The sequence below is a fragment of the Sminthopsis crassicaudata genome, chromosome 4, assembly GCF_048593235.1.
Source record: "Sminthopsis crassicaudata isolate SCR6 chromosome 4, ASM4859323v1, whole genome shotgun sequence".
Classification (NCBI taxonomy): Eukaryota; Metazoa; Chordata; class Mammalia; order Dasyuromorphia; family Dasyuridae; genus Sminthopsis; species Sminthopsis crassicaudata.
The window spans coordinates 356,544,444-356,568,793 of record NC_133620.1 but is presented as its reverse complement, the minus strand read 5'-3'; the positions used below and the strand labels follow the sequence as shown (position 1 = coordinate 356,568,793).

Genomic DNA, 24,350 nt, shown 5'->3' with positions numbered 1-24,350 from the left:
TGGCATAGATCAAATACTTAATAAATGCTTGTTGATTTCCTTATTAACTGATTTATGTAATTCTGAGCATTTATTTTCTAGTTGTCATTGAAGAACTATTTCTAAAATATAAAGTAAATTAAATATATAAATATAGGTGTGTATGTACATACATACAGAGAGAACCCAGAAATTCTAAGGATACCTCTAAAAATGAAGACTATTACTGTCTTTAAATTTTAAAGTTTAAACTTTAAGCTGTTCAATGCCTCCAAGTGAGTCTCAAAAACTACAAGTTAAAGACTAGTTGATAATCCACTTCAGAAGATGGAATTGCCTTATAGAAGTCCCCTATACCAGGGAAATTACAGAACCAGATAAAGATATAAATGGGGGGTGCTTATTAAAGTTATTAAGAATACAACCTGAACCTCAAAGTCAAATCCCTTGTCTGGAGACTGAGTTTTTTTAGCCTGTGGATCAAGAAGCTGGATAATAATACATTCTCATGCATTTTGCAATTAGCATTTTCAAAGTGCTTTCCTTACAATAGCTCAGAGATGTAGCAGGAAAAACAATAACTACCATTCCCACAGCCCTTTATATACTTTCTAATCTGAACCTCACAGCAACTATGATACAAATACTGTGAATAATGTTATCTTTATTTTTCAAGTAAAGAAGCTGAGGTTTATGACATGTGGAGTCCAGCATTATATCTACTATATTAGTTTATTTCCATTTTTACAAGTGAGAAAATTTAGGCTCAGGGATTTGCCTAATGTCTCACAATTAGTAAGAATGGGAGCAGCATTTTCCAACAAAGTCTTTGCAGAGAAACATACTACATTTCTGGGTGATCTTTAAGATCTGTTCTTTGCTCAAAATTCTTATGTTCTATGATTTTCTTCAAAAAATCTAAATCTATTTCAAAGAACATATGGTTTATTAAAGTACTTTGCAAAAGGCACTTAGATGTCAGTAGGTATAGACTTAAAGTCAAGAAGAACTAAGTTCTAATTTGCCTGAGACATTACCTAGCTATGTGACTGTGAAAAAGTCACTTGTGATTTGCCTCAGTTTCCTCATCTGTTATAAGTGATGATAATAATGGCATCTTCCTTCCATGTTGTTGTGAGTATCAAACAAGGTAATACTTGTATATTTACAAACCTTAAATCACTACAGTTATCCCTTCTACATAATGGAAGGGAGGGGTACAGCACCCAACAATCTGGAAAATACAAGTAAAATTTTGACTTTTCCCTTCCTACCAAAAGTTTAAATTATTTCTTTTCCTTTTAAGGGGTGTTTAGAGTGCCTTACTATAAAATTTGGGTTAAATATTTATTCATAGTCTCTATGTCATCTGCAGGTCTTCATATGTCATCTGCAGCTCCCACAAAACTCCCCCAAATCCTGTTTGATTTATTATGCTGAGCCACAATATATCAACATCAGGATGGGGAAAGTTGTTATGTAGAAGGGATAACTGTATATAAATTATAGCACTTATTATTCAATAGTTTCCTTCTTACCCCCACTGCCAGCTGCCAAAACAAAACAACAACAATAAAAACTAGCCTTGAAGATTCTGAGTCTTTGGCTCATAGCTGACATGGGCAGGAACACCTTGGATCAGTGTTCCTTGTACCATATGGCATCTTCTACAACCTTGCTGCATGAGGATGTCCTCACTAATATGGCTAACCTGAGCAATCACTTTCCTTCTTAATTCACTAATTTCTGCTATGAGAGTTAAATCCTTGGATCAGGGAGTGAATTTGGATTTGTACCATCAGATGGCAACCCCATAAGGCTCTCCCAATCTATGAGACAATCAATCCCTATCCATCAGGGGCTGGTGACTCACTTCTCCCAGATAAGTGAAAACTCATTCTTTATAATGTGAACTCTTTGAGAGAAAACACTATGTCATTTCATCTTTGGGTCCCTCGTGCTTAGTAAATTGCCTGATGCATAGTAGGCACTTAATAACTGCTTGTTGATTGATTATAAAAGCTCTGAGAAATGGGACAACTCATTACCCTGGCTCTCCTGTGTGTCAGAGTTATTTTGCAGTGGACTTACTGTCTCTTTGCAAGCTTTCCTTTCAACCTGACCTGTTGGTTTAATAGAGAACTTCCTGATCAATCATCAAAAACTTCTTCTATTATGGAGAAATCAGATTACTGCTGTTTTCTCTTGTAGTGGGCTCATGGCCACTACCCAGATAATGAGATTTGGGGTTAAGCAAATAAAGTTGGTTTGCATGTTTACGTATCCAAGCTTCACAACAATGTGCTTGATGGACAGAAAGAACAGAAATAGTGTTAGGATTACAAGGTGAGAACTCAGGTTGAATGGACAGTTCTATGATGATTGGGATTACAAGGTGAGAACTCAGATTGTCTGGACAGTTCTCTGATGTTAGGTGAGAACTCATATTGTCTGGACAGTTCTCTGGCTCGGAGTTCACACCTTTGGTTCAGGCCTTTAGAGGGAGTTTACACCTTTGAAATTCTGAGGTATAGTTTACATGTTTAAAAGAAGTTTGCACCTTTAAGAGGAGGAGGTTCATTGGTTGAAGTATTTCCCCAAGCCCAGTTGAGTTCTCACATGCTCATTCTCTGGGAGGATAAAAGGAGGGCAACATTGGGTCTGGAGAGAATCTACTCTAGGTCAGAGTTGGGACGGCTCTCTACAGGAAGAAGAGTCTGGCCAGGAGATTGAGTTGAGACAGCAGATCTCCTCCCAGAGAGAGATTGGCAGTTTCTGGAGACAACAGAACATTATAAAATGGGGCCTTTACAAGTGAGAACAGGGAAGAAAAGGGAGAGAGACACAGAATGCATGCCTCAGAATAGACCAAAGATTTGGGGATTTGGATTATATCTGTTTGTCAACAATCCTGGTAGCATGCCTCCTTGTATCTTGTTTATTATTTACTTATTTAATGTTTATTTTTCCTAGTTACATGTAAAGCAAATTTTTACATTTGTTTTTAAAATTTTGAGTTCCAGAATCTCTTTCCTCTTCAACCCAACCCCCACCAAGAAGGTACATATGAAGTTATGCAGAACATTTCCATAAAAGTCATGTTGCAAAAGAAAACATAGATCTCCCTCCCCTCCAAAAAAAAAAAACTCTCAAGAAAAATAAAGTTAAAATGTGCTTCAATCTGTGTTCAGTTACAATAGGTTCTTTCTCTGGCTGGGGATCATATTTTTCATCATAAGCACTTCAGAGTCTCAGATTATTGTATTTCTGAGAATGGCAAAGTCATTCATAGCTAATCATCCTACAACATTGCTATTACTTTGTACACAATATATTTCATGTTTCATAAGCTCATGGAGGACTTTCCACAACCTCCCTAATTTAATATCTCTATCCTGCCCTCAGATTTTCCATGTCTATCTCAATCCTCTAGATTTCAGCATTTCTGAGAAATATTAGACCATTATATAACTCACCCTCATTTTTTATATTCCTTTGGATTCCAATTTGAGCCTCATCCCTCCTTCCTTTTGTTTGAGTTATTTAATAAACTGGCATTTGTCAATCCCCTTTAGGAGACCCTAATAATTGATGCATCACCAGAAGCCTATCTTTATTTGCCCTCCGCAGCCCCAACTCCAGGTAAAATACTTAGATTGCCATGGATCAACAAACATTTATAAAATGTGTTAAGCATCACGTAGGTGCAAAGCAACTTTAATTGTTTGTTTCCTCTATTATGAGAAATATCAAACTATTCTTTCTCCTCTACTATCATCATCCTTGACCTAGAAGTCAAAATTAGGCTTGGAGCATTCTGGTTCTTTCTCCAAAGTAAAAATAGATAGACAAGTATTAGCCAAACTTGGCAAAGCCTAATCACTTTGAGAGGCATGTCTGAATTAGAGAATAATCAGGTAATATATAATAAAATTGGAGAGTATCACAGTTGCCCTAAGTGATCCCAGAAGTTCCTTGCAATTCATGTCTGAACAGAAATTCTGTCTACAATACCCCCTAAAAGTGGTCATCCTCTCTCTATTCAAAGATCTCCAGTAATCAGGAATTCATTGGGGGGGGGGGGGGGGGGAAGGGTGATTTTATTGCTCTCAAATGCATATGGCAGCTCAAGATAAGGTAAATCTTCACACTTAACTTTCCTAACTTTCAAGCATTCATGTGATTTTACTACTAATCTCATCTTCACAGACTCATAAGAGAGGAAAGAAAAATGAGAGGCAGGTGCACAAATTTATGGAATGGCTGGTATCCTGCTAAGATATATCATTTCAAGCTTGGTGCATCCTTAATAGTCTCTAATGCCATCCATTAGCTATGAAGGACAGAGTGTCAGAGGTGATATCTAAACCTCACTAATTTCAATGTCTTTTAATAGCAGCAACTAAAGTCCCAGCAACCTAGCCCTTGGTTTTCATAGAACAACCAAAATAGAGAGGTTTTCAGCAGTGTAGTTTAACAGAATACTATCCTCAATCACCTTGTGACAACAGTGGAAGATAAGATTCATTTTTTTAAGTTTTTAGTTTTAAGAATGGTATGTGCTGAACAATATTTGTAGAATGGTACATTTCATGTATTATAAAAAGTAAATATTGTCTGAAATCAGTATTTTTTTTCTTTTATTGCTTTTTTTCTTTTAGTATTTAGTATTATTTTTTAGTATTTTCCATTGAGATGTTAGCATAAAAGACCAGAGAATTCTAGGGAATTACTAGTAAGGAAAAAATGTTTTGCATGTTACCAATTTTATTTTTTATTTTTTGTATTGTACTTTATAGATTATTTCATGGTCACTGTGATAGAAAAAAAAAGTGCACATTATAAGAATTAGTGTTTTATTACAAAGAATTGTCAGCAGAAAAGTGTATCTTCAGAAATCTTTAACAAAAGATTACAGGTTTTGGATGTTTGAAGGAACATATGCTCTTATTTCCTGTAAGCTTAGTGTTTTGATGTTTTGTTTGTTTTAAACATACATGCTATTTTGTTTAGGAACATTACTCTCTTGAAAATTGAGGACTGACTATTAATTAATTTAGTTCAACAAACACTTTTTAAGTATCTACTGTGTAACAGGCATGAAGACCTGCCTTCAGGAAGTTTACATTCCATTGAATTAATTATCACAAATTCTGAATGAAACAGGATTTTGAATTGCAGAATTTTCCTTATAAATTCTAGAGTAAATGTCAAGAAATGTAAGTTCATAGTTAATGTCTGTAGGGCACTTGCAGAGTGACATTCCTAATGAAAAGGACTTGCCATGACAAGAAGTATTTCCTCTGTGACCCAGCTTTGCAAACCTAGATCCATAGATGATCTAAATAGAAACATCTGCAGCTTCCTTTTTCCCCCAGGTATGATGAATGAGGAAGTAAGCATGTTTGTTATGCAAGAGTAGTTGCTAGACTTGTACTTGACATTGCCAAGTCAATGTTGATGGACCGATAAATATATTGAAGGGAAGGAAAATAAGCAGGCTGTGGCTTTTTTTTTTCCTGGAGTTATCCCACTATGCCATGTAAGACTTTCTATTGCTCCCTGGTGTATCTTTATCTCTTCCTTTCACTAGAGAAGTTATTCTTTGAGATTTCAGGAGCCCTGTGGCAAGCAGTCACAGTTGGGCTTGAGAGGCAGCTACACTGTGCCCCTTGTCCTGCAAGCAATCCTGACTCATGGGGTTCCTTTTGTGCTGCTCTCTTCCATTTTGGCCTTGGGGGTTATTCTTGATACCCCATTTCTCTGGTAATTTTATATTTGTAGTTATTGTATTTTTTCCCTAATTAACTAGGAAAATGGAAAACAATACTTTAAACTTTTGATTCATAGGCATCATAGAATGGTTATGACAATCTAAAAGCCCAAGTAATTTTTTTAGTATCCTTTGTTGCCTTTTCTGCCATTCTATTACCATCACTACAAAAATAGAAGAAACTCTCACAAGGTTGAAGGTGATTTTGTAGTTTTCTTTGTTTCATGAGTTACCATTTCCAAAAAACTCATCCTTTAGTGGGCAACCACTATTCATTAAACTATTCATTAAAAGCCTGTGTTTCTCCCAGGAACAACAAGGTAGTAAAATGGATAGAGTGGCTAGAATGTCAGACCTGGAGTCAGGAACACTCATCTTCCTGAGTTCAAATCTGCCTCACACTTAATATTCTCATCAATAAAATGATCTGGAAAAGGAAATAATGAACCACTTCAGTACCTCTGCCAAAAAAAACCCCAAAAGGATCAAGAAGGGTCAGACATAGTTAAAAACAGCAGCACAACAATATATAACAGACATCCTTATCTCTTTGTGTCTTTTCTTAAGCTATGCTCTCCCCCCTCCCAATTTACAGAATACTCTCTATCTTATACTCTAACTATTCAAATCCCAGATTTCTTTTTACACTCAATTTAAATCCAGAATTTATGCAAAAGACCTTTTCCTGAATCTTCTTGTTCCACTATGAAATTATGTTTTATCTAATAGAAGTGTCTAAGCCTTGATTGAACCTTGGTTCAGACTTCTGATTGATTCCATGGAGAAGTTAAGTATGACAAAGCAAAAACATATTTAAAAATCTAAAAATGAGGATTGAAAGGTTTAAATATGTGTCTGTATCTGTATGTAAGCATGTGCAGTTCTTCTAAATGACTAACTGATATGACTATGACTGCCTTGGGGAGGAAGGAGGAAAGGAGAGAGGAAGAAATATTTGAAACACAAAAGTTTTGCATGGTGAATATAGAAAACTATCTTTGTGTGTATTTGGAAGAATAAAATATTGTTTTTCAAAAAAAAAGAGTTGGCCTTGAAGTCAGGAGCATCTGGGTTTCAGACCTGCCTGATAGATACTATTCACTTAATCTTTCAATGTCTGAAGCAATATTCTAGGACTGTAATTCATAAACAAGTATCTGGCATATATCAACAGAGATAATTTCTATATCAGAAGTTCTCTAGTAATAATTTCACAGATCTGGACCTATGTGTGCACTCGCATGTTTTGTAGGGATTTCAAGTTACAAAACACATACAGTATAATTACATCATTACACATGGTATCATTTGATATTCATAACAGCTTAGTAAAGTTGAAAAAGGCAGACACAATTTAATAGATGGGTAAAGTGACATTCAGAGAGGTTAAAAGTAGCTTGCCACTATCCTGGTACAATCCTTCATCACCTCATACCTACACTATAATAGCCTGCTTGTAGGTTTCCCTATTTCAAGGTTCATTCCACTCTAAACCATTCTCCATTCAGCTATCAAAGTGATTTTCCTAAAGTGCAGGTCTGGCTATGTCACCCTCTCACCCCCCACCCCAGGTTCCCTATCACTTCTAAGATCAAAATTAAAATCCTTTGTTTGACATTCAAAGTCCTTCCAACTTCTATAGGTTTCCAATTTTCTCACATATGACTTCTCTCACATACTCTTCAATCTAATAACACTGATCTCCCTACTGGCAAGTAACAAGAAACTCCATCTTTTGACTCTGAGCATTTTCTCTAGCTGTCCCCCAAGCCTCCTTATCCCCTTCTTTGTCTTTCCTTAAGTCCCAGCTAAAAACCCATTTTCAATAGGAAGATTTTTTCAATCTCTTATAATTATATTGCCTTCTCTCTCTTATTTACTTCCTATTTATCCTATATGTAGCTTGTTTGTATATATTTCTTGGCTTATTGATTCCCCCTCCCCATTAGATTGTGAATTCTAGAGGACAGAGATTATCTTTTGCCTTTTTTTGTGTCCCCGACATTTATCTCAATCCCTATAACACAGTTGGTGTCTAATAAATGTTTATCAACTAACTTGATCTTTGTCATAGGTTTCTAATATGGCAAGTTGGGAATAAAACTCAAGTTTTCTAATTTTACATTTAGTCCTCTTTCCACTATAACACACATTGCTCCACATTTTAAAATATTTTTACAAAATAATATCAATAATGGTATCATTTATCACTTTTAGTTTCACAAAGCATTTTGCTTCCATGCTTTCATTTGATTTTTCTAAATAACCCTGAATGGTAGGTATTATCAATCAATGAGCAACCATTTATTAAGCTCCTATTGTTTGCCAGATACTGTGCTAAGTGATAGGTATACAGAGAAAAGAATAATCCTAGTTTGTAGACTTCACAGTCCGAAGGAAGAGGCAACATGTAATTAATTAGATCTATGTAAGATACATGCAGAGTAGGTAAGTAAATTCTCAGAAGACACTAGCATTATCATATGAGAAAAAAAATTGTGTGGCACAATAAAAAGAATGATGTTTTTAAAGGGAAAGGACGTGAATCCCAGATGCGCCATATATTCCCTGAGTGATATTGAACAAGTCACTCCCCATCTCAGGGCCTTATTTTTCTCATGTATAAAATGAGTAGGTTAAGAGTTTGTTACTTCCTTTCATCTCTAAATCTATGATCCAGTTTTACAGCCAGAGAAACTGAGAATCAGAGAGATTAAATGATTCCCTTAAATTGAAAAATCAGGAACTGAAGGGCTAGTTTATCTGATTCAACCCGAATATCCCAGGTCATTTTGTCTGAATTCAAAGCACAGTTCTCAATTTCAGGTCTTGTTGAATGCAATGTACATCTGTATACTTTAGAGGAAGTGGTCCCTGGCCCTGTAGATCTTCCCATACTTACTCTGACTGGAATGTGTTACTAAGGGGCCATGCAACCAACTTCTCTTTACAATTCAATTCTCAAACTCTGTTGAAACTTCCAAGTTGCTCCTTAATATATTTCCACTTGCTCAAGTGTTCTGGGAGGGTTGTCACAGATCATCTATGTACATCATTAGGTACACCTTTTGCCTCTCATTTAAAAATTGTCTAGGCACTGAAGGGGAGAGTCACAGCATCCCCCTCAGGGCCTCTAGCCTCCTTTCACACTGCATAACTTATAAAGGGGCTGCTTCTTTACCCATGGAAATAGAGAAAAACAGATCCCAGGTTGTCTGTTGGATGAGGATGAGGATGATAAACCCCTGGGGAGGCACTGCTCCCACCAGAGAGCAAGCTTCATCTCCCAAGTGGGATTTCTCTTCCAATGGCACAACAGTTGCTTTACTACCATCTGGCTTCATTGGCAAAACTCATGGAAAATGCAAAAAGAAATAAGATTATTTCAAATACAGAGAAAATTCTTGGATCTCCCTCCCTTATTCATTGTTAAGAACTTCACTATACCAGGCTATTCCTTTGCTTAAAATGCTATCCTTGCAAATTATTAGTCAGATATCAAAAAATCATCAAAAATCAAGTTGCATTATTATAAAAGAATTATCCAAAGAACATGTTGATCAATGTAGTTACAAATATCAGTGCCTGAGTAATAAAAACATCATGTTATAGTAGATAAAAAGTTGACAAAAAGATATCACTGATTCACATATTACTATCTATTTGAACCTGAGCAAGTCATTTAAGCTCTTATCTAAACTAACTAACTAACTAAAATATAGTTAGATTTGGTGGCCTCTAAGGTCTTTCCAGCTTTAATTATATGATCCTGTGAGATTCCTTAAAACTACAAATTGCAGAACAAGAGGTAATCTGAATTGATAGAGAGATTTTTCTCTCTGGGAATTCCCCACACCACTGAAATCATCAATCTGATCCTCAAAAATAATTTATTTGGAGAACATTTATCCTGTTTCACTGTCTGGCTTTTAATTTTCAATTTTTTAATTGAATACTTTGGACAACGATCAATACAGTTTCTTTCTCCCTTGTCAATGAACATAGGGGTTCAGTAATAGACAGTGATGGGTAAGACATGTTGGATAAGGCAAGCAAAAGCTCAGTATGAAGCTACTTTTAAAAAATGAAGTTATCCCTTTTTGGCTGAAGCATCATAAGCTTGAGCTCTTTTTTCTCATTTTCTCCCTTTATTATCATTGTATTCTCTATTTCTCTCTCTCTCTCTCTTTCTCTCTCTCTCTCTCTCTCTCTCTCTCTCTCTCTCTCTCTCTCTCTGGTTCTTTTATTCTTTCATTCTATTATTTTGTCTCATTCATTGTCTTTATCTGTCTCTGTCTCTCCATCTCCCCTGCTTTCTTTCTCCCTCCCTCTCCTCCTTCTCCCTCTTTCTCTCTCTCCCTCCCCTCTCTTTCTACCTCTCACCCTTTCTCTCTCTTCTCCCTTCTCTCTCTCTTCCTCTCACTTTGTAGTTTCAGCAGTTCACTAGGCTATTTGCCTCCCTAGCTCACTACTCTTGGTTTGTCCCTATTACTGTGAAAAGCATTTTGTGATACCAGTGCCAGCTGCTGTTATAGCTCAGAGAACCTACCAGCCCCCAGGAAATTCACTTACCAACAGCTTAGAAGAGACAGCCTGGGTTTGGGCCAGGCAGAGCCAGATGGTCACTGGGGTTATTAAAATCATGCATGTTGCCAGAAAACTTTTGTAAAAAAAATTTTAAATGGAACCCTTAATTCCTATGAAATCCCCTCATTTGAAAAAGACTTTGTTTCTAATCATCCACAACATGCATTGCTGTTGATCCCCATGAAGGTGATGTATGATGCCCTTTTTAATGCCACTGTTATTTTTTTCATCTTTCCTGCCAGGTTCAGCTAATCCACTATAATCACGAGTTATATACAAACGTCACAGAGGCTGCAAAAAGTCCAAATGGATTGGTGGTAGTTTCTATATTTATGAAAGTAAGTATCCTATACTTATTTACTCCAACATCTATCTTCTCCCCAAACCTAAAAGAATTGTGAATTCCCATAATATTCACTTGATATCAGTTGGATTGTAGAAATATTCATATGAGTCAAAACTAGTTAAATTTGACAAAACTTTATCAAGCCCCTACTATGTGCCAGGCATTGTGTTAATCAATGGAGATATAAAGACAAAAATAAAATAATCCCTGACCAAGGAACTGATGTTCTAGCAACAAAACTAAACTATAGAAGACATCTAGATCCCTATTAGTACAAATAATGGATACCATGAGATGGTTGTATTATTCCAGTTTTCACTGCATATTTTTCACTGAGCTGGAACCGATGACCACATTTTGCAAAATTACAACTGTAAATTTGCAAATTCAAATACAAATGATGACTTCAAGGAATTCATCATTTGCTAACTAATCAGGACCTGATTGTAGATGTCTTGTTTTTTATATTAGAATTGATGGGAAATAAAGTTTTTCCTAAAGATATTTGGAGGCTCCATTTTAGAAAACCTTAAATTTCCAGGGCAGACTATGTTTAAATTTTTAAAATAAAAGGAAAAAATTAGCATGGTACAATACAAAAATTACAGACTCTGAAATCAGAAGTCTATCATTTCTAAAATGTATTATCTTCCAGGCATTGTGCTAACTACAGAGGACACAAATAAAAATAAAAAACAGGCTCTGCCCTCAAGGAGCTTACATTCTAATGAGAATTATAATGTGCAAACAATTATGTGTAAATAAACTATATATAGGATAAACCTGAGATAATTCATAGAGGGTCCTAGAATTAAGGAATATCAAGAAAGACTTGTGAACTTTTTGCTGTGACTTGAAGGAATCTAGAAAACCTAAGAGATAGAAATAAGGAGAGTAAACATTCCAGGGAAGGGGAATAATCAATGAAAATGCCTGGAGTCAGAAAATTCATCTTTGAGGAACAGCAAGGCTGGCATCACTGGAATAAAGGATCTGGAGTGAGGGGGGAGACAAGATAGAATGTAAGAATACAGGAAAAAGTACAGAGCAGGTTAAGAAAAGTTTTAAAACTTAAAAAGAGGATTTTATATTTGATCTTGGAGAAAATAGGGAGCCATTGGAGGTTTTTTGTTTTGTTGTTATTGTTGTTGTTTGTTTGTTTGTTTGTTTGTTTTTATTGTAGGAACTTGACATGGTCAGAATTCTTCTTTAGGAAGACCATTTTGCCAGCTGTGGAGGATAGAATAGAATAGAAGCTGGGAGATTAGTGTCTCAATAATCCAGGCATGAGGGCAGTAGGAGAGTCAGAGGAGAGAAGGGGAATATACAATAAATATTGTGATGATAGAAACAAGGAGTCTTGGCAACTGATTGGATATGGAGAGAGAGAGGTAGGCAGTAAGTTGTGAGGAGTTAAAGATGATACATATTTTAAAGAGTCTAAATGACTGGAAGAATGATGGAATATCCATAATAATAGGGAAGTTAAGAAGATGGGAGAGTTTGCAAGAAAAGATAGTGAATTTAGTTTCAAACATGAGTTTAACATGGATTGGGCATATCTAGTTTGAAATGTCCATTTCAATGAGGTCATGAAGGATGTAGGTTGAGAAAAAGCTATTGAATTTGGAAATTAATGCATCACTGGTAATTTTGGCAATTGGTAATTTTGAAAAGAGCAATTTCAGTTGAATGGTTCAATTCAATAGGTACTTACTAAGTGCCTAAGCAGTATGCAAAGTGCTAAGGTTGAGGAGAAGGAAAGATAAGGAGGGAAGGGGAGAGGGAAACTGAGAGAGGGGGTGAGAGAGGGAGTAGGGAAGACAGAGAGAGAGCAGGGAGGGAAGAAGAGGGAGGAAAGGAGGGAGGAAGAGTAGCAGGAGAAGGAAAAAAAAGAGGAGGAAAGGAAAAAAGAAATGACCACATATTCATTATTACTGCCAAGTTATATATTTTTCTTATTCTCAAAATATCAGACTTAGAGCTGAAAGGAGCTAGGAGATTAGATAACTCTATCCTTTTTTTTTTTAATAAGGAAACTTGAGTCCTAGAGAGCTAAAGATCACAGAAATAAATAGCAGATCTGGAATTCAAGTCTAAATCCTTTAATTTCAGCTTACATATTTTTCTCATTATCATGGTAGTCCATGGTACCTCTCAATACTAGCTCAAATAATAGTTACCAGGAATACCAGATTACTGATGTTCCAGCCCCATCCCTTACTTGGTAACCCTCCATATCAAGCATCTCCCCATCTCTTTAAGAACTCATTAGGATAATCCCCCTAATTCCCTTCATTCCCCATCCCCACAAATTTCAATTCACTTTTATTCTTAAAATAAATTTGTGCCACACATAGGAGTGTGGGATTTGAAGGGCAGAGTTTCAAATAATAAACAAATGTGTCACCATCCCCTAAAGTTAGTAATCACTTCAAGGCAGACCATAACCAGAGCAAAACAACTGAAGTCACTGACAACACATTCTCCTTCATAGAAATGACTGAGCTTAGCTTTCAAGAGAAATTAGTTTAATTGGGAATCTGTCAGATGCTATTTTCTCCCTCAGATCTACCCAAACAGAGTAAATTCATGCCTACCCTGACTCTACCTTGAATCCTGCCCCATTCCTCCTCTTCTCTGGCAACAGCTTCTCAAATAACAGCCTCAAAATGTCCAAAGGCCTTTATCTCTTCTCTGAAGACCAGTGTCCTGGTCTCTCTATCTCCTCCCTAAGGAGCATCTGACGGTCTCTTCCTCAACATGGTCTCATATTTAGGATTCTCTCCCCCTTTAGCATTAATTGTCATTAAAAGTTCATTTGAGAGTGAACTTAGCCCTGATTGCCCTAGGGAACATTTTGCAAAGCTCATTCAGTGTGCCCATATCACTAGTTATTGCTCTGCTGGGAGATTGGGCTTTCTTGTTCCAAATCATTAGAGGAAATGCACAGAGTGGAAATTTGAGTCTAGTTGAAAAACTAATCAAAAGAGAAGCTACCATCCAATATTCTCATCTTTTTAAGTAGCCAAATTCCTAGACATCAACATTAGATTTATTCACTATAAGACCATTATAAGCTGATAAAATATTTAGAAAACTAGAAGATGGTAAGGTAAAGTGACATTATTTCAGGACATCTCTACAAAATATACTTATGGTAGATTCTCCAGGCCTGATTTTATTTAACATCAGTTTTTGGCTTGTTCTCAGATGCTATAGTGCAGTTCTGAATTGATAAAAAGAGCCTTCTGAAAGCTCTATGGTACCCTGCCACAACCCCCGCCACGAATACATTATTAGCATTACCTTTCCAAATCTACACTTTATCCAAAGAAGAAAAGTGACTTTGAAGTCAGTGTGAGACAATGGAAAGAGTTGGATTTGTAATGAGAGCACATAAATTCCAACCCCAATTCTCTTATGTTATCACAGGTGTCAATGAATGGATAAGACACTTCAACTTCCCTGTGCTCCAGTTTCCCCATCTATAAAATTAGGGTGCTGAATTGGATAAACTTTAAGGTCACTTGCCAATTCTGAAATAATGAATGTATGAACTCAACAAACATACTGCCACTTTTCAAAGTTAAATTCATAAGGAAACTCTACCTTCTTCCAGACCTCTGAAATTACCAGTATCATCTCCCATCCTAAATTGCTGCATAACATTGTGGGGAAATCACTAGCTATATGGAGTGAGTGGACACTCATATCCTCAAATCCTACCTATGATACTACCTATATAACCTCAAGTCACAACCTTCCTGGGACTCAGTTTCCCCAATCTGTAAAATGAGGAAGTTGGATTCTGTGGTCTCTGCTGTCATTGATTTGATCTGGGCAGGATAGTATTATGAGAATAGCACTAAAGCTGAAGTCAGAGGCCTTGGATTTTAATTCCAGCTACTTCCTCTGTGACTTTTCTTTCTCCAGAACCATAATCCTCAGGGCCTTTGAAAAAAAGCAGATCAGAGAGAAAGAAAATCAGATTTAAATATTCCCAAATGCTAGCAAATACAGGCAAATTCTTATAATACCAGTTTAGCCCCTAACTAAGCCATGGAAAGCCATTTCATGAACTTAATCAGTGGATTCTTCCTTGTTCGGAGAACCTTCTTATCTGGTAACACTATCCTTTACAAAAGGGGGCAGCTGTCTTTTGTTTCTTTTAACCTATTTTAGAAACCTCTCCCACAGCCAAAAATTTAGACATCCACTTGTGCTCCCTGTGCAATTGGAAAGACAAGGGATGGAGAGAATGGCCAACTCTTACATATTAACATGAGTTATCCCTGCTGGTTCCTTTATTTGAGGTTTCTTGGCACAGGTTATGGCTTCAACCTCCCTGGTTTAGAGCCCTGGTTAGTAAAAGTCACGTCTGTAATCTGGATACTCACTATGGCTTATAGTGATTGATCAGCTTAGAATACAGCATTTTTGCTTGCCAAATTGCTGATGTATTTAACAAGCAAAGAGGAAATGTGTTTGCAGAAACATGCTTTTCCTCCCCTATAGGCCATTTTCTTCTACCACACCCCCAGGTTACTGTAATGGGCCTTCTAGCAGCTTATATGTTGATTGGTACAAAGAACTTGTTCCCTGGCACAGATAGCTACTGGAAATCAAAAGATCAAGAGTACTTGCTCCTCTTTCTAATTGGCCAGAATGAAGCTCACCGCCTCACTTGCTCTTCCAGGGTTAATCTCTGAATTAGCTGCATACATCAGGTCCAACCAGAGCATACTACTGACCCTTCTTGTCATCATCAAGCCTGTTCAATTCCCACTTATTAAGGGGCCACTTTTCTAGGCTGTAAATTATCCAAATAGAAAAAGAGTAATATTTACTAATTTAATGTAATTACAAGTAGCCTCCAGAAACATCGTGGTTAGAGGACTGGCTTCAATGTCCAGAAGACCGAGGTTCATATTCTGTCTCTGATATATATTGTGTGAACCAGACAAATCACTTAATCCATCAGTGCCCTCGATGGTTCATAAAAATTTTTAAATTCCAATCTTTCATTTGTTAGAGAAAGTTTTCACACTGAGATTTCCTATGCCAATGAAATCATAGTCCTGATTTTACCAAAAAGTGGGGGAGAAATAGAGACAACGCTATAAATATTTTTTGTTATTGCTATTAACTATTGCCTTTTTAGGGGACAGCTAGATGGTGCAGTGGATAGAGCATCTGTCCCAGAGACAGGAGGACTTGAGTTCAAATACAACTTTAGCACCACACTTATTAACTACATGACCTTGGCCAAGTCACTTAGTCCCAATTGCTTTGGGGAAAAATTTAAAAAAAAAGAAAAGTTATTGCATTATTACTAATACCTATGGGGTATTAATCATTATCTTGGAAATATAAAGGAGATGATAACAGATTTTAAAAGTCTTTTAATGGAACTATGTACAATATTAATGAAGCATAGGGTCCATTACTCTAAGGCAGGTCTAAGAGTAATCAGAAAGGAGAAAGAGTATTCCAGGATAATAACCTGCAGATATTTTCTTAGAACAAGTAGATCTCATTTATCTAAGTAATACTAAAAGTTGAAAATAGGTTGTATTACTAAAGTGAGATATCTTTCTAAGGGTAAAAAATGTAAGTATGTATTGAAAAGCAGTCACCTTTATATAAGCCAGATAAATGAATGAAGAAATAATCTATTAACATCTACAGCATGCAAAGCATTGCTCTAAATCTTAGGGACAAAAATCTAAGAGAAGCCCACATTCTAAGAGGGAAAACAACCACATACGGAATGTTTCAGTTAGTTAGATTGAAGTTAAATTAAATGGTCCTGTGGTCCTTAAGGTAAAAAAATTAAAACATCATAATGTTTAATAATTACACAGTGTCATGGTCTTTGATGGCAAGAACTTTCCTTACTAATTCTATAGCAGCTATAGCCAATACACCTGTGGGAGTAATTGTTAGGATACATGTTCATAGAAACTGTCTAAGAGCATTGAACTGAAAGTCTTATAAAATTGGAAGATTATGGAGAAAGTTAAGCCTATAAAGTTAACTGCTCATGACTTGGAACTCTAGACAAAAGTTTAATGGTAGAAAGTTGGAAAGGTTGGAATAAAATGAAGGATGTGCTTATCTGTGAACTTCATTTATGAATATTCCACTAACCCCTGCTTTACTCTCTCCATCTTCCCAAATACCTCTCCTAATGACCAAAGGAAATTTAAATTTGATTCTAATCACATACCATTTAGTTGCCATTTAATCTCACACCAAATACATATTTTAGCCTCTTGTTGATGCTTGTCACCAACATACTAAAATTCACAAGTTTTCTCTGGGAACTTTTGAAATTTATTCCCTTGTTCTTAATCAGTTTATAAAGCTCTCAACCCAAAGGTATAATGGTAACTAGATATTCAGCATACAGTAGTCCAAAGTGTCTTTGTGGAACCACAGCATATTTATCATGAATCATAAATAATATTTTTATTTCTCTCTCTTTCTTAGGATTGCATTGAGGTAAATTCTTAATTTTTTTAATCATAGATTCCTTTGGCTATCTGGGGAATCAAAATAATGTTCTTTTAAATATGTTAAATTATATATACAAGTTTACAAGATATAAATTATATTGAAATATTTATGAAAAATTTTAAAGCAAATTTATAAACCATAGGTTAAGAAACCTAGTTCAGAAAGTAATCTATGAAATGCCTTTCAAATAGCTGAAGGGCAACCTATAAGGGAAGTGACATTTGATTCTGTGCTCATATGTCTCTGAAAAGAACCTGAGTTGGATGCATGCATTTCTCAGGTGGGCAGAAATCTACCTCTGCCAAATGTCCCAAAATTGTCTTTTTGTCATAGGATTGTGTATTAGAGATAGAAAGAAGCTTGGAGGCCATTGTATCTGGTGCCCTCATTTCATAAATGAGGAAATTGAGACAGGAAAACTTAAATACACAGGGATACACAAAATAAGAGCATGAGATAGTGTCTTTAACACAGTTCTTCCTGACATCAAGTTCAGGACCCATACAGCATACCATACTGCCAGTAAAAGCAACAAACATACACACACACACACACACACACACACACACACACACACACACACACACTCACACAGTGTGCCTCAAAGAGAAACAGAAGGAACATAATCAATCAGTGACATTTCTAAACTCAAAATTACCTAGTGAATTCATACTGTGACATCCGCAATCCTTAAGATGGATCCATTTTTAAGGTAGATGAATCCAAAATAGAAACATATAATGGAATAGAGAAGCCAGTGCAGTGAGGAAGAGTTACCTACATGTCAGGAGAGCCACATTCAAAAGTGTCTGTCCAGCCAAGTCCTCTGTTCAGTATTTAAAGCTCTTCATGATCTAACCCATCCTATTTCCTGGTTTTCTTGCACCTTATCTCCACCTCTTTGGTTTCCTTGTATTCATTCAAGACTCAGTTCATATCTAACCTTCTACAGGAGACCTTTACTAGTCCCTTAGCTACTTATGCCTCCCCCTTCGGATTTCTCTCATCTACTTATCTAATAAGTATGTATCTGGTTATTTTCATATTGTATCTCCCATTAGAATGTGAGCTTCTTCAGGAGAGGGACAAGTTTGCTTGTTTTTCTTTTTTAAAGAAAACCTCTCTCTCTGTATCACCAACATGGTACCTGACACATAAAAAGGGCTCAATAAATGTTTGATAACTGAGTTCCTGACATTCCATGAATGACAGTGTTCTATCTTTAAGCATCTCAAACCTAGCAATAGACACAGCAGCCTTGTTCTGTTCACCAAAGTAAAAAGGGAATATCACACAACCTGTGGACATGAAACAGAAGTAACAGGAACCTCAAAATATAACTTCCCTGTGTTCACTAAAAAGTAGAGCTGTCTATTTTGCTGTGAAACCCCTTGATGGCACTATTGTCAGAGAAAGTGACCCATAACTAGGTTAGAGGTAAACTGTATACTCCTTGAAGGCAGAAACGATGCCTAAGGCCATCTTCATATCTCCCCATTATAATATCTCCTCTCCAGTGACTTGCCTATAGTTCAGTGGATCTGTGGTTTTATCCTTAACTATAAACTATAAGCCCTTTATATCTGCATGATTCTTATGTCTTTCTATAAATCTTTTCCACATATAGAAGATAGGCCAAACACCCTAAAAACTTCCCTTTGGCTGTTTTGATATTTTGTGGGTATCAATACAACTCTCAGGTCATACATCTGTCAGCCATTTTTATTCCACAACCATTCTACAGCCTTTTTTAGGTTCACTTATCTTGCAGGCGATTTTTACATCATTTTACATGTGTGTTATTTATTATTAACAATTGGTTGGAATTTACTACTTAGATCCATTTAAACAATGCACTGGACCTCAGGTTCATCATCTATAGAATAAGGGGTTTGAATTAAATGACCTCTGAGCTCTATAGCTCTGATTCTGTGTGCCAGGCATTGTAATAGGAATTTGGGACATAAAGACCAAAATTATAAAAATGTACTTCAAGCAGAGAATAAAACCTATTCAGATTCATAAAGCACGACTTGTACAAATTAAGAAATGGAGAGTGCTAGCAACTGAGGGATCAGGAAAGATCAACTATAGGAAATAACTGCTGAGCTATATTTTGAAGGAAGCTGCATTTCAATTCCTTTGAAGGAATTCCCTTCTCTGGTGGAAGGGAATTCTACACATGGGGAATAACAAGTACAATAGGCACAAAAGTAGGAAATGGAGCACTGACTTCAGGAAAAACTAATAGGCCAATTTGAAACAAAGAGCACACAGAAGAGCATTTAATATGTATTGACAGAAAAGCTAGGTGCATCATTCCCATTGCCTTTTAGGACAATTGGCAATTGTGATTTTTCTGAGTCACAGATATTCTATGATCCATAGCCATATACTCTCACCAGGAAAAAATGAATGCTAAAGAAAGGGGCTTTTGCATCAGTGAACAGCTTGACATCCTTGAAAGCTTTGCATGTAATAGATATTTAATAAATGGTTGAATTGAATTGTGCTGAATTGAGGGACATCTTGTTCTAGTGGACTGGATGTGATGGATGCTCATTCCTGATAACAATGTGTCTCTTATGTCAGGGTTCCATTATCTTTCTTCCCTGTAACTACTAAGAGATCTACTTCCTTCATCTACCAGTGAATTCCAGATGTATCAGGGTTCATCTCTAAAACCTCCTTCTTTCCTTGTTCTCTCCCCCTAAATAAATGTTCTCATTGCAGATACTTATCTTGTGACAATCAAGATTAAGTTATTAATTGTGTTTTTCCTCCATCCCTAGGTTTCTGATTCATCAAATCCATTTCTTAATCGAATGCTAAACAGAGACACCATCACAAGAATAACGTATAAAAGTAAGTCCGGTTTCAGGTCCTTTAATGACAACCATTCTGAATGTCTTGAGTTTTCTTATCTGAAGGCAGAACGTTTCCAAAGGCTTCTTGCAGCTAATTGAGCTTTGAATTCCATTAGAAATCATTGTGATAAATCAGATTGCCAAGGGATAGCTTATAAAGATCAAAAGTCACCAGGGCATTGTTTTCACCCATGCCCATCTGGTATGATAATTATGATAATGATGATGGTCATCATTACTTTGGGGTGTGGTAAAGTGCTGGAGAACTATGTGTTGCCTGACAAGTTCAATGACATTGCTTGGCCAGCATTCCAGGTCCCATAGATTAATGTACAAATACCACAAAGTACCACTTTGAACAGTGGTAAGCAAGTACCATGGACAGAACCCAGACATCTTCATGTGATTGCAATGGGACTGGGTTTCTTTCTCTAAGTATGAGAAATCCTCTCAGAGATTCTTGTGTATGTCCCTGAAACTTAGCTCAAGTGTATACACATAGAGGAGGCTTCTTTTCCTGACTACATGACCTCTCTTAGCCACAGTAATCTACCCAAATGTTTTCCTCTCCAATTACTCTGAAGACAAAGGATGAAAGCATCCTGTTGCTTCACCTCACAGTCCCAGAGAAAGGAAGAAAAGTGGTTTATGTACTTGATCTCACAACAACCTAGAAAGCTGAGAAAGTTGAGAAAGCTTTACAAATTTACATAGCTCTGAGGGGGGTGAGGTTTGAAGGACAAGTGTATCTACTAGAAACTTCTAGTAGAAGAAAGAATACCCAAGTAGTGACAGATCTGGGATATAATTGTTCTGACTCCAAATATGTACTTTGTTAATTCGCATGTGATTTTATCTGCCATACCTATTCAGCAGGGTTATTACAATGATCAAATAAAATGAAACCTAAAAATGTGTTGAAAACCTGTAAGTGTTCTATAGATGTCAGCTTTTGTTATCACTATTATTATTTTGTGAAAGTATTTTTTAAGCTCACAGGAATTTGTAGCATAGTGAAAAGAGCACTGAACATTAAAATTCCCTTAGGTCCCTTCTAGAGGCAGCTAGGGGACACTGTGGATAAAATGCTGGTCCTGAAGTAAAGAAGACCTGGAGTTCAAATCCAATCTCAGACACTTACTAGTTGTATGATCTTGGACAGAGCATTTATTTCTGTTTGCCTCAGTTTCCTTACCTGTAAAGTAGAGATAATAACAGCAACTACCTCCCAGTTTTGTTATGAGAATCAATTAAGATAATTTAAGAGTGCTTAGCATATAGTAGGCTTCTAATAAATGTTGATTTCATTCCTTCTCCTCTGACTGTAACATTGTAAATTTATAAATCAGACCATCAAGGTAATGAAAAGAGAACTGATTTTGGAATCAGAGAACCTGAATTTGAATCTTGGCTCTGCTTGTTGTGATAACTTAGGAAAGTCACTTGGTCCTCATTTTCCTCATCTTTTGGTAGAGAGGAGTTGGACTACCTCTAAACATATAGCTTGGTATCTGACCTTAATTAAAGGAGACAAGAAAATGTCTTCTTCTTATGCAACTGGTTGGGTTCTACTCCAGGTCATGGCTTCCCACAAAATTTACCAAGCTAGCTCATCTCACAGAGAATGTGGCAAAGGCTACAGGTAGGAAGTCTTAAAGAAGAAAGGAACCAGAAGTATTTATGGATAATCCAGAGTCGATATCCAACATCAAGACTACTGAACTATGAGGTAGAAATGTAGTTTGTTAAGAGAGTTTGGGGGATTTACTTAAGACAACATCCAAATCAGATTGCACGTTTCAATAACAAGATCATAGAATAAATTTAGAGTCAAAAAAGGATCTCAGGAAGTCTTTAGCCTAATCTTCTTTTACAGAGAAGGGAACTGAGACTCAGAAAGATTCAGTGATTTGCCAATGGATTTGAACCCAGGCCATTTGACTCCAAATCAGATTTCCTTGCAGGACTATGAATTTCACAACTTCCTAACTTTTCTGCCTTTCATTTTCATTGGTATGTGTATTTTTATTTATTGTTATTTTTTTTAGCTGAGGCAATTGGGATTGTGACCCAGGGTCACACAGCTAGGAAGTGTTAAATGTCTGAGGACAGATTTAAACTCAGGCCTTCCTGACTTCAGGGCTGGTGCTCTATTCATCTAGCTGCCCCAAATGTGTATGCTTTTTAAGACCATGAAAGGCTATCCTTATCTTATTATCTCCTATAGTATTTGCTGTCAGCTCTTTAGCACAGTCTGGCATACAGTAGGAGCTTAATAAAGGTTTATTGGCTTGACTTGGTTATAGCTAGAGAGCTCCCACCATCCTTACTCCTCTCTGTGGAAATTATTTTTACCTGTAAGCCTTAGAGGTAAAGGTTTTCAGGGTCCATTTGTAGAACCCATGGAAGACTATCTCCTTTTCTTTCTTCCTCCCTTTCATGCTTCAGCGCAGAAGACTGATCTATGAAGTACAATGTAGATAGGCACCATTTAGGCAAAAAATCAGGTTGTTCAGATAATAACTCTATTCTTTCCTCATCAGTATTCTTATGCTATCCTCTCTAACTATACATAAAGCATAGTCAGCTGAGGGGGATTTTTCTGCCTCTTATGTAAATAGCATATTTTATAACCTCCCATAAAAGATTATTATATTTTAACTTTTTGATTAAAAAAGCATGAAAATTAAATAAAATGTCTTCAGATAATTGTGAATTTGTAGTTTAGAGATTGTGAAAAGCTGTGAAATTACATAAAAAGCTCCAATACATAATCTAACAGATTGCCAACCACCAAGTCAATGTTATCTGGATAGTTCTTCCTTTTCTAAGCACTGTTATAATTACTATTAAGTGGTGTGACTGTTAAAGATGAAAGACTCAGCAGGACCTTTCATTAAGTTTTAACTCCATCTATTTTAGATATCCATGAGGAACACTGCCTTCATGCAGTTGGGGAAGGAGAAATAGGGGAGTGTGGAGAAATGGAGAATGAAGAAATGGGAGGGGAGAGGATTTTATTAAGTTTTGTGCTATATACTATAGCATGGTAATTCAAAAACTCAAATTCTTTCATTTTAATTTATTTAGTCATTCATTTGTCATGAACTAATTAAGTATCAACTGTTTGCTGAGTCTTATACTAAGACCCTGAGGGAGACACAAAGTATGACTCAATTAAGGTGAAGTACTTCTGATTATCCGCTTCCCAATGAGGTCCACTGCTATATAGATCTATCTCACTGCCTTTATTATAATTAATCATCAGTAAAAATATTGAGTTTGTTATTTCTTAGGAAAGGGTATTAGATCGAATGTTTCTAGTCTTAGCTTTCTTATTTACAATTTGGTGGCACAGAAAATAGAGCATAGGACTTAGAGTCAGGGTGACCTGAATTCAAATCTTACTTCAGACACTTACTAACCCTGTGATCTTGGGCAACTCCCAGCCTCAGTTCTCCCATCTGTAAAATGGAGATAATATTCACACTAATCTCTTAGGGAAAAGGTAACATTTGCAAAAGCACTTTTTGAACTTTAAAGTATTTATAAATGCTAGCTATTATTTGCCAAACCACAGCCTTGAATAGATCATTTTAACTGTCAGATTCTCTATTTCTTCAAAATAGTAATATTTAGTCCTCCCTGTTTGGCTTATGGGGAAATTATTAGAATCAAATGACTGGTTATATGTAAAAGGATTTTGTAAACTACAAGGTGTTACACTAAGAGATTCCTATATCTAATTATAATTCTAGAGTGAGTATAACTAAAGGCTCAGGGAAGAGCAGAAAGAGAAATAGCTAGAATCTAACTTAGCAATGAATGGCACCATCTGGAGTATGTTACAAAATAAGCTAACTCCATCCCAGTTCCTGCCCCTTAGGGTTAAAGGTAACTGGGGACTCCAGAACAACTACTATTTTGTGTTCCAATGTACAGGCAATAAAGTGTAATCATTCTAGGTACAGCAACCTTTCTCATATTCCAGGAAAGATTTGCAGCAGGGATAATGACAATGTTTAAAACAAAAAAGCCAATAGCCAAAACTATGTTATGTATAGGAAGCTACTATTTAAGAATATTATTTACTCATGAGAGGTTCAAACCCTCCCTCTTGCCTTATAGAGAATGCTCCTAAGGTTTCATGTATAATGAAGTCTGAAAGATATTTGTGAATTTCTAGGTAATAAAAATAAGACAGTTATCTTGAATATATCCAGGAGATGGAAGGTATAGGTTTACTGGGCTATTCTGAGGATATACCATGTTGCCA

At 36.3% G+C, this 24,350-nt stretch overlaps 1 protein-coding gene across 1 annotated transcript in view; it reads left to right on the top strand.

The window, feature by feature from the left end:
* CA10 (carbonic anhydrase 10) overlaps positions 1-24,350 on the top strand; it is a 550,225-nt gene that overhangs the window by 488,713 nt on the left and 37,162 nt on the right. Inside the window, exons 4-5 of the mRNA XM_074261822.1 lie at positions 10,582-10,677; positions 20,000-20,072. Coding sequence (XP_074117923.1) covers positions 10,582-10,677; positions 20,000-20,072 — 169 coding nt within the window. The remainder of the gene's footprint in view (positions 1-10,581; positions 10,678-19,999; positions 20,073-24,350) is intronic.